This window comes from Mastomys coucha, unplaced genomic scaffold (assembly GCF_008632895.1).
Source record: "Mastomys coucha isolate ucsf_1 unplaced genomic scaffold, UCSF_Mcou_1 pScaffold21, whole genome shotgun sequence".
NCBI lineage: Eukaryota > Metazoa > Chordata > Mammalia > Rodentia > Muridae > Mastomys > Mastomys coucha.
Window position 1 is genome coordinate 91,146,819 of NW_022196904.1, and position 11,902 is coordinate 91,158,720.

The following is an 11,902-nucleotide window of genomic DNA, read 5'->3' on the forward strand; positions in this document are numbered from 1 at the left end:
AAAACAAAAAACAAACAAAATAAAACAACTTTCAATGAACTCATGTGCTCTAAGGTGTTCTAAGCTATGTAATAAGATTCTGCTATCAAAACAACAAACAAAAAAAAGAAAAAAACCCATTTTCTTCTAAATGTTTTACAAATTGAACCCATCACGAATGAGGCTGAAGCAAGAAGATCATGAGTTCCAGGTCAGCCTGGACTGCAGAGTGATATCCTGGGTCATAAACACAAGTAAAACACAATTATGAGTTTTATAATTCTGGGTATTTGATCTATCAAGTGAACCTTATTACTGATATCAGGGATTTAACCTCATTCTTTTGCAGATGGACAATGAGTTATGGTACTCATGCTGGAAAATCAGTTGTATATAAATGTGAGGATTCGTTTCTTTATTCTCAACTTTACACATATGCTTCACTGAATTTTTGAGATTAATCTCATGCAGCCCAGATTGGCCTTGAACCAGACACAATGTTATCCTTGAACTCTTGATCCTCCTCCCAATTGCCAAGATTGCAGTATATCCAGTTCCATATTTCTGTCCCTATAGTGCCAGTAACCACTGTCTTTACCTTCAATATTTTTCAACAATCTCATCTATATACATAACGTACTGTGATCATACATACATGCTCCATTCTCATATTTCCCTCCTATTCCTTCTGGATCAAAATATCAATATCGGAAGGCATATAGCTTCAAGATAGCCCACTAAGCAAGCTCTTACTGAAAGAAAACTATGCTCAGAAAGAATAAATAACATACAAAAATGTCAATGTACTCATTGGGCTGACAAAAAAATCCAGGTTTGTTTTCTTCCCTATACTGAAGAACTTCCATTCAAAAGAAAGGCAATGGAGATAGCACTTATAAGTTACACATGACTACTAGTCACAAATAAGACCTGGAGTTAACCATGAGCCTGTTTCCTTACCATGGTATTGGTGCTTGGCTGTCCAAGGGTGCTGGTATTTCCAAAGGAAAAGCCGGTATTTGGGGTGGTTGTAGCCTGGCCAAACGGTTTGCTGAAGAGACTGGTAGTCTGTTGATTCTGTTGACCAAAGAGACCACCTGGATTTGTCCCAAATCCAGTTGTGCCTTTCAGAAAAATAAAAAAACACAAACAAAAAACATATGAAAAAAACAAAAAATGAAACTCTCAAATGAGCCAATAATTTAACAATTGTCCAAGCTTTTTCTACTGCTAAATTATTGTACAGTCATTCTTTGGTAACCTTTTTTTCTATCTTCAGCTGACTCTATTTTATGTTAAAATGTTCCTTTCTACTAGACCTCAATTCAAAAAATTCTAAAATGACTGACTTTCCTTGTGAACTCAAATTTTCCTCAATTTTATAAGAAAAAATATTAGGGGCTGGTGAGATGGCTCAGTGGGGAAGAGCACCGACTGCTCTTCGGAAGGTCCTGAGTTCAAATCCCAGCAACCACATGGTGGCTCACAACCACCCGTAATGAGATCTGATGCCCTCTTCTGGTGTGTCTGAAGATAGCTACAGTGTACTTACATATAATAAATAAATAAATCTTTAAAAAGAAAAAATATTAGGCTGGAGAGATGACTCAATGGTTAAGATCACAGACTATTCCTCCAAAGGACCTGGGTTCAATTCTTAGCACCTACATGGCAGCTTACAGCTATCTATAGCTCTTAAGATCTGACACTTTCTTGGCTGGAGAGATGGCTCAGCGGTTAAGAGCACTGACTGCTCTTCCGAAGGTCCTGAATTCAAATCCCAGCAACCAGATGGTGGCTCACAACCATCTGTAATGAGATCTGAAGCACTCTTCTAATGTGTCTGAAGACAGCTACAGTGTACTTAGATATAATAAATAAATGTCAAAATGACACCCTCACACAGACATGGGAGGCAGAGACAGGTAGTAATAAATGAACTTTCTACATAGCCCAGCTCATTTATTACTACCATATTCAAAGTGGTACAAAAGCAACCAAATTTATATATCAAGAGTCAAGTTCTAATACATCCACAATGCCCTTGTGTACCCTAGAACTGTAAAACACCTCTAACTTCTGCAAAAACTTGAGTTTTGCTGGGCTTTCTGGCTTATGCCTATAATCCCAGCATCTGAAAGCTTTTGAAGTCAACTTGAATTACATATTGAGACCCTGCTTCAAAAAAGCTTCTAAAACCTTAGGTTTTTCAAGTTAGCTGAATTTTCTTAAAAATACATAAACCAGTTCTTTTACCTTGATATTACTCAAATATCACCTTCTGAAATGAAAGGACTCCTTAGCCACCTACACTTTTAACTGTCTCTTCTTACTCATAAATATCCCAACTGCTTTCTCCACAGCTCTTGTAACAAATAGTCATGATTTACTTCTATTTGACCTTTTTTTTGTTTCTCTGTATGGCCCTGGCTGTCCTGGAACTCACTTTGTAGTTCAGACTGGCCTAAAACTCATAGATATATGCCTTCCTCTGCCTCTTGAGTGCTGGGATTGGAGGCAAGAGTCACCAACGCTCAGTTTGACCATTCTTCTTTATGGTACAATAAAGTGCTTACTAGTTCCAAAGGCAGTTTTGTTCTGACCATATGAAAAGGCTGAATTAGTGGTGGAGGAGCTGAACAGTCCTGTTGCACTGGAGGTTGCTGGAGAAGACCCAAATAAGCCAGCCGTGGTACCTGCTCCCACTTGGTTCTGTGGGCCTTTCCGGTTAGCCTGATAATCCTCCAAACGAAGTTCCTAAAAGTAAACACATTACCAAAATTAACATATGGGAAAAAGATTACTTAGAAGAGACCCACACAGCACAGTAATATAATTGATATATTGAAGTACAAAGTCAGTGTCCATCTATATAAGATTAAGAGATGGGCAAAAAATGGACAGACATGATGGCAGTTAAATTTGGAGGAAAAGGACTGTGATGAGGGGGAGAAAACAGAAGGGCATTTGGAATGTTAGATATGCTTTGTTTCTTGTTTTTTTCCTATGCTGTCACTTGAAATAAGTGAAAAATTTATTAAGCCAAACAGTTAGAATTTGGCACAAATTTACTAAAAGATCATGTATGCACACAAATGTAATGTCACCACAATGTAAATATCTAACCAGAATAGGATACTAGATAAAAAGATGTACGAAGTACTCCTGTAAAATATATGGAGAATATTATCCCAGCCTAAAATATATAATACATAAATAAAGATAATAAAACATAATCTTGAAAAACATCTTTAGTAATGCCAGGCATTTATTCAGAACCAATGTGAACCACTTAATCGCTGATTTTTTTTTTTTGCTACTAATTTTACTGACCTCTAATGACTTGCTCTCATATTCTTTCATAGCAGTAATACACTGATGCTTGGTACTGATGTTAGTGCTAACTCCAGCTTTCACCATAGTATCTGTACCAGTGGGAGGCTGCAAAGAAAAAGGCATATTTCAAATTCCAAATTGTTATGTCTACTCTCATAGAGTAGACACTAAACTTTAAAACTATTCCCTATTTCATTTTTTTATAACAAGATAAGGCAAAGAGTAGAATACAGCTCAGCAGTTAGTTCCTGACTAACATTTGCAAAGGTTTGGATTAAATCCCCATGCTTCCACCTACTCAAAAAACATCATTTAGGAGGTCATGAAGTGCCCATACCTACAATCCCAGCACTCTAGAGGCAGTGCTGAATACCAGACCAATCTAGGTGGGCTACACAAACTAAAAAATAGAGCTAGGCACAATGAAAAACACACATATAATCCCAATTATTTTAGAAGTTGAAACAAGGTCATTTGAGACCAGGAATTCAAGAGTAGCCCAGGCAACACAGTAAGAACCTAATGGTAAAACCAAATTGTTATCAAGGATACTTGATTAAAATATATGGCAACATTTCTGATCTCTCCCCTATAACATAACTATCTGAATAATCTGTTTCTGGAGACTAGGTTTTACTGTACAGTCTTGACTGTCCTGGACTGGAACTCACTCTGAAGACGGGGTTAGCCTTCAATTCACAAATATCTGCCCACCTTGCCTCCCAAGTGATGGGAATAAAGTTGTATACCACTACTGGCTGGCAAGATTTTATTCTTGAATAGATGAAGACTATTGATGGATTATTACATTTAGCTCAACAAAGAAGTCTTATTTTCAGTTATTTTTCTATAGTCTGTTTTTTTTTAAATTTCTATAAACAGATGACTATTCTAATGCTGCCTTAAAACAGAAATAGTGACAGACACTTGTAATCCTCGCACTTAAAAGCCAAAGTAAGATCACTCTGAGTTCAAGGCTTGAGTCTTGAGTTATGTAGCTAGCTAGTATAAAGACAGTCTGAACTACACAGCAAAACCCTACCTCAGAAATTCTGCTTCATGTGGGCCATCATAATCAATGTTGAACACAAATTTAATTGGAGTAATAATCTTAACCCAGGATAGCAAAAACTATTCTCAACAACAAAAGAATATCTAGGGGAATCACCATACCTGACCTCGAACTGTACTATAGAGCAATAGTGATAAAAACTGCATGGTATTGGTACAGAGACAGACAGGTAGATCAATGGAATAGAATTGGAAGACCTAGAAATGAACCCACACACTTATGGTCACTTTGATCTTTGACAAAGAAGCTAAAACCATTCAGTGGCAAAAAGACAATATTTTCAACAAATGATGCTGGCTCAACTGGCAGTCAGCATGTAGAAGAATGCAAATCGATCCAAGTTTTATCTCCCTGTGCAAAACTCAAGTCCAAGTGGATCAAGGACCTCCACATAAAACCAGATACACTAAAACTAATAGAGGATAAAGTAGGGAAAAGTCTTAAGCACATGGGCACAGGGGAAAGTTCCTGAACAGAACACCAATGGCTTATGCACTAAGATCAACAACAGACAAATGGGACTTCATAAAATTGCAAAGCTTCGGGCTGGTGAGATGGCTCAGCAGTTAAGAGCACTGACTGCTCTTCCAGAGTCATGAATTCAGATCCCAGCAACCACATGGTGGCTCACAACCATCCATAATGAGAAACAAACAAATAAACAAACAAACAATGAGGATGGACGGGAAATTGCAAAGCTTCTGTAAAGACAGTATCAATACAACAAAATGGCAACCAACAGATTGGGAAAAGATCTTTACCAATTCTATATCCGACAGAGGGCTAATGTCCGATATATACAAAAAACTCAAGAAGTTAGACTCCAGAGAACCAAAAAACCCTATCAAAAAATGGGATACAGAGCTAAACAGGGAATTTTCAACTGAGGAACACCGAATGGCTGAGAAGCACCTAAAGAAAGGTTCAACATCCTTAGTCATCGGGGAAATGCAAATCATAACAACCCTGAGATTCCACCTCACACCAGTCAGAATGGCTAAGATCAAAAACTCAGGTGACAGCAGATGCTGGTGAGGATGTAGAGAAAGAGGAACACTCCTCCATCACTGCTGGGATTGCAAGCTGGTACAACCACTCTGGAAATCAGTCTGCATATCCTCAGAAAATTGGACATAGTACTACCTGAGGACCCAGCTATACCACTCCTACATGTCATTGGACACCTGCTCCACTATGTTCACAGCAGACATATTTATTTATTTTTTTTTAAGATTTATTTATTTTATGTATAGGAGTACACTATAGCTGTCTTCAGACACATCAGATGAGGTCATCAGATCCCACTACAGATGGTTATGAGCCACTATGTAGTTGCTGGGAATTGAACTCACGACCTCTGGAAGAGCCGTCAGTGCTCTAAACCACCAAGCCATCTCTCCAGCCCCCAGCAGACATATTTATAATAGCCAGAAGCTGGAAACAACCCAGATGTCCCTCAACAGAGAAATGGATACAGAAAATGTGGTACAATTACACAATGGAGTACTACTCAACTATTAAAAATGATGAATTCATGAAATTCTTAGGCAAATGGATGGATCTAGAAAATATTATACTGAGAGAGGTAACTCAGTCACAAAAGAATACACATGGTATGTACTCAAGCAGAGTGTGTAATATCCACTATACAACTCTCGGACCACATGAAGCTCAAAAGGAAGGAAGGCCAAAGAGTGGATGCTACAGTCCTACTTAGAAGGGGGAACAATATAATCAAGAGAAGTAGAGGGTAGGAGGAATGTGCAAAGAGGGGCAGAATCATGTATGGGAGGAGGGTCAGGAAACTGAACAGAGGTGTGTAGCAATGGGGGATGGGAAACTGGAGTAGCAACCAGAAAGTCACAGATGCCAGGAAAGCAAGAGTCTCCCAGGACCCTACAGGGATGACATTAACTGAAATACCCACAAAGGGGAAGGAGAACCTGTCAAGACCATATCCAGGTTAGGCATGCCCCTTCCCACTGCCCTCCCCCCCAGTTGAGGGATGGGCCACCGACCTATCTCAAATTTTAACCCAGAATTGCTCCTATCTAAAGGAAATACAGGGACAAAGAGTAGAACAGGGACCGAAGGAAAGGCCATCCAGAGACTGTCCCACTTGGGGATCCATCCCACATGCAGACACCAAACCCAGATTCTATTGCTGATGCCAAGAAGTGCTTGCTGACAGGAGCCTGATACAGCTGTTTCCTGAGAGGCTCTGCCAGATCCTGACCAACAGAGATGCGAGTGCTTGCAGTCTACCACCGGACTGAGCACAGGGTCCCCAATGGAGGAATTTAGGGAAGGACTGAGGGCGCTGAAGGGGCCTCATCTGGCATCAATGAGAGGGGAGGCCCTTGGTCCTGTGAAGGCTTGATGCCCCAGTGTAGAGGAATGCTAGGGCAGTGAGGTGGGAGTGGATGGGTGGGGGGGACACCCTCATAGAAGCAGGGTAAGGGGGGAAATAGGGTTTGCAGAGGGGAAACCGGGAAAGGGGATAACATTTGAAATGTAAACAAAATATCCAATTAAAAAAAAAGAAAAATCTTAATATATATCATAACCTAGATGTTTCATGCTGGAGACAGCTCAATAGTAAAGTGCTCACCTACCATGCATGAGATTTTGGCTAAATCCCCACAATGATAACAAAAAAGAAAAACTAGATTTATGTTTCACATTTTCTGTGTACTATAAAATTATATGTAATTTTTAAAAAACTATTCTATTTGTCTGCAAGGGGATCAAAGGTCAATTTGTAGTTCTCTCCTCTACCATATGGGTCCCAAAGAACAAACTCAGTCTTAGGCTTGACATCAAGTGCTTTTACCCACTGAGCCATCTCACTAGCACTATAAGACCATTACTACTTTTTGTTTGTTTGTTTGTTGTTTTTCAGAGACAGGACATCTCTGTGGTGCCCTTGCTGTTCTAGAACTCGCTCTGTAGACCAGGCAGGCCTTAAACTCAGAGATCTGCCTGCTTCTGTCTCCTGAGTGCTGGAACTAAAGGCTTGTACAGTCAGCACAGTGTCATTAGTACTATTTTAAAAAAATTATTGCCCCCCAGGATGTGGGAGAGAAGGACTATTGATGGCTCAGTGGTTAAGAGCACTCACTGACTGTTCTTCCAGAGGTTCTGAGTTCAATTTCCAGCAACCACATGGTGGCTCACAACCATCTGTAATGAGATCTGATGCCCTCTTCTGGTGGGTCTGAAGCCAGTATACAGTGTATTTACATACATAAAATAAAATAAATGTTTAAAAGAAAAAAATCTGAGCCAGGCAGTGGTGGCACATGCCTTTAATCCCAGCACTTGGGAGGCAGAGGCAGGCAGATTTTTGAGTTCCAGGCCAGCCTGGTCTACACAGTGAGTTCTAGGACAGCCAGGGCTGCACACAGAAACCCTGTCATGAAAAAGCCCCCACGCCCCAAAAAAAAGAAAAAGAAAAAGAAAAAAAAAATCTGTAATAGGATCCGATGCCCTCTTCTGGTGTGTCTGAAGGGAATGACAGTGTGCTCACATACATAAAATAAATAAATCTAATACATACACACACACACACACACACACACACACACAAATTGCTTTTCCAAGGGACCCAGATTCAATTCCTAGTACCCATATGATGCTTTACAATTTGCTGTAGCTCCAATTCCAGAGGATGATGCCTCTTCTGGCCTCCCTGGGCACTCCATACACAAGTTACATGTACAAACATGCAGGTAAAACACTCATACACATAAAATTAAAACAAAACAAAACAAATAAAAACCAAAGAAACAATACCAAAAACTTATTTTTGAGACAAGGTCTTACTACACAACCCTGACAGGCCTAGAATTTGCTTTTTTGCTATCCACATTAGCCTCAAATTCACAGAGCTACACTTGGCTCTGCCTCCCATGTGCTGGGATTTTAAAGTCATCTGCCATACCTAACCTAAAACTGTTTTTAAAACGTTTTTTCCAAAGAATCAAACTAGGGGGCTGGAGAGATGGCTCAACAGTTAAGAGTGCTGACTATTCTTCTGAAGGTCATGAGTTCAAATCCCAGTAACCACATGATGGCTTACAACCATCCCTAATGAGATCTGGTCCCCTCTTCTGGAGTGTCTGAAGATAGCTACAGTGTACTTACATATAATAAATAAATAAATCTTTAAAAAAAAAGAAGAGCCAAACTAGGGACTGGAAAGATGGTTCAGCAGTACTAGCTGCTCTTGCAGAAAACCCAAGTTCCTAGTGATACAAGGTAATTTCATCAGAGAATACACATATATACATATAGTCTGTATTGCCCACTAGTGACTACATGGGGAACTTGCCCAAATCATGCAGCTCCAAGCCTCATTGGTCTGTCTTTTTTGCATAAAAACCGCATCTTGGTTGACACACAATTTAGTTACTTACTAAATTAAGGAGAGTTACCAAGAAATAAAAACTAAATTAGTCAAAAAGCAAGGTTAATACTGCATCCTGGAACTATGGACGAGGTCTTTGACTGATTAGTTTCCTGTTTTGGCAAGTGTTAGTACCTACATAGTTCTAAGGTCAGAATAGTGCCTCTACTGTGTCAGTTATGTTATGGTCCTGAGGCCTATTATAACAGCACCAGATGGTGGTTCACAACCATCTGTTACTGCAATTCCAAGGATCATGACACTCTTTTGGTCTCTCTGAGTACTGGAATGCACAGTGGTACATATTCACACATGTAACAAACATTCATACACATAAAATAAAAATAAAAAATCTTATTTTTTAAAAGCAAAAATGTGAGATGTATTACTGGAGATAGGAGCAATCTGATCATTCATTCTACAAATACACAAATGGGGGAAAAATATACTGAAATTAAATACATACATTAAATTTGATGGTAGTTCCTGTAGGTGCTGCTGTAAAACTACTTGGCCCAAAGAGGGAGCCAGATGTGCTACCAAAAGGATTAGAGGTGGTATTTGTAGTTCCAAAGAGTCCTCCGCTGCTAGTGCTGGTTCCAAAATCTGTAAGTTAGAAAAACAAGAATTAAATAGCAAACAACTTCATGTTAACCCACCCTGAACACAGGGCAGGATAAGAGTAAAGCAGCAGTACTTTCACATTGTCAAATACTCTTCATTTCTCCCGAGTAAACAGATTTAAGCTATACTTCATATGACACGTGCTTCCACTTTCAAAGAGAACAAGTCTAAAGCCATTGGTTAGCTAAATGTGTAGGTAGGTTTTAAATATTACAGGCGAAACTAAAAAGAAATATTTTATTTCACTGCATATTTCATCTCATTTCCCCTTTTCTTACTCAGAAGATTATAATCCAAATACTTGGGAGGCTACGTAGGAATGGCTGCACTCAGTTCAATACTAGCCTGGGCTAACTACATAGTGAGTTCCAGGCTTGTTGAGACTACTAAGACACTGTCTCAAAAATCCAAGAAGAAACTAATATAGAAATAGTAGACCCTAGCCAGACAGAATGGCCCACACCTATAATCTCAGAAGAGGGGCAGAAACTGGCAGATCTTTATGAGTTTGAGGCCAGCCTGTTCTGTGCAATGAGTTCCAGAACAGCCAGACTCTATCTCAAGAATGTCATATTTAGATATGATAATTTGTACCTACAACCCAGTCCTCAAAAAGCAGAGACAGGAGGATCAGAAATTTAGGGTCATTCAGAACCACTCTGTCTCAAAGAAAGGAGGAAGATGGGGAGATATTATACATTATACAAAAGCAAGCACTAATGACTGTCAGATGTAGTGACATATACGAATCCCAGCAATCAGGAGGCAGTGGCAGGCAGATGCTGAGTTTGAGGCCTGGAAAGAAAAAAAAGGAAAAAGGAAAAAAAAAAAAAGCAAGCAAGACAAGGTAGCAGACAGAAAGAAAGAAAAGAAATTCTTATTTTTAAGAATGATTTGTTTTTATTTATGTGTACTGGGATTCGTCTACATGTACATCTGCCTGAGGATATTGGATCCCCTCGTACTACAGTTACAAACAGTTGTAAGCTGCCAGGTGGAGACTGGGAATTAAACTTGGGTCCTCTGGAAGAGTATCCAGTGCTCTTTCTCCAACCCCAACACTATGATTTTAAAATATTAAAAGTTGGGGCTGGTGAGATGGCTCAGCGGGGAAGAGCACCGACTGCTCTTCGGAAGGTCATGAGTTCAAATCCCAGCAACCACACGGTGGCTCACAACCACCCGTAATGAGATCTGATGCCCTCTTCTGGTGCATCTGAAGACAGCTACAGTGTACCTACATATAATAAATAAATAAATCTTTAAAAATAAATATATTAAAAGTTATACATATTGTACCAGAAATGTCAGTAAACAAGAAAAATCTTACCTGCCAATACTTAGTGTAAAGTTATAACCATTAGGAGCATTTTGATTTCTCATTAGCAAATTATCACTTCTAAAGAACTCTGATCCTTTATAATTTAAAGTTGGTAGGACTATCTCTTTTGAATAAACCTTAAGATTGCATTTTCAGCCTGGTCTACAGAATGGATTTCTGGACAGCCAGGGCTACACAGAGAAACTGTCTCAAAAACTAAACAAAAAAACCCCAAATGGGAAAAAAAGTTTGCATTCTATGTAGCATGTTTAAATATTTCAAAACGGTGACATAAGCCTATCGTAACAACACTAGGAAAGTAGACACAGGAGTTTGAGGCTACCCTGGTCTACATGAGACTTTGCCTCACTCAAACACACCAAAAAAAGGTTGGATGGTTTGTTTGTTTTTTTAAAATCCCTACAGTTTTGACTTTCAAAAAATTGTTGGTTGCTAGCCACTCGTATATTTGTATATTTGCTAGCCACTCATATATTTGTATGCTCTTGTCACATAAACAGTATCACCTCAGCCGGGTGGTGGTGGGAGGCAGAGACAGGCAGATTTATGAGTTCGAGGCCAGCCTGGTCTACAGAGTGAGTTCCAGGAGAGCCAGGGCATCATCTCATAAGGGCAGTTAACGGCTGCCTTAAATTAGTATATAGAGAAATAGCCACTGGCCACATAGATTTACAAAGTTAACAACATCTGCTATGAGCAAAAAATAGAGTAGTAATTAAACAGCATTTCTCATTTCATTGCTCTAATCTCTTCATTGTAAATGTGAGACACAGGCCAGGAGGCCAATCTAGATCAGGCATATCTCTCTGTCTGTCTTTTTGAGTGTGTGTATTTTTTTGAGACACTGTTTCTCTGTATAGCCCTGGGTATTCTGGAACTCCTCTATTTATAGCCCTCTTTTCTAGCCTAGTAAACTCAATACACTTTCAGGTTCTCCTATTTCCTGGTTTTGACCACTTGGTGGGAAAGGAGATAACTGAACATAGAGCAAAAAGAGGAGAGAAGACATTCAACAAACAAATCAAATATTAAATTATTAGAAGTACAAGCCCAAAGAATAGTATCCTACTTACTCCCAAAGCCAGTTGGTTTATTTTGTGCAAATGCATTGTTCTGGGATGAGAAAAGACTGGTTCCAGTA

General features: G+C 39.3%; 1 protein-coding gene across 2 annotated transcripts in view; it reads right to left on the reverse strand.

The window, feature by feature from the left end:
- Positions 1-11,902, reverse strand: part of LOC116102688 (nuclear pore complex protein Nup98-Nup96) — a 77,605-nt gene that overhangs the window by 51,980 nt on the left and 13,723 nt on the right. For both annotated transcript variants that reach the window (XM_031387654.1, XM_031387655.1), the window contains exons 4-7: positions 9,262-9,402; positions 3,313-3,420; positions 2,556-2,736; positions 940-1,103 (exon numbers count right to left, since the gene is read on the reverse strand). In XM_031387654.1, coding sequence (XP_031243514.1) covers positions 940-1,103; positions 2,556-2,736; positions 3,313-3,420; positions 9,262-9,402 — 594 coding nt within the window. The remainder of the gene's footprint in view (positions 1-939; positions 1,104-2,555; positions 2,737-3,312; positions 3,421-9,261; positions 9,403-11,902) is intronic.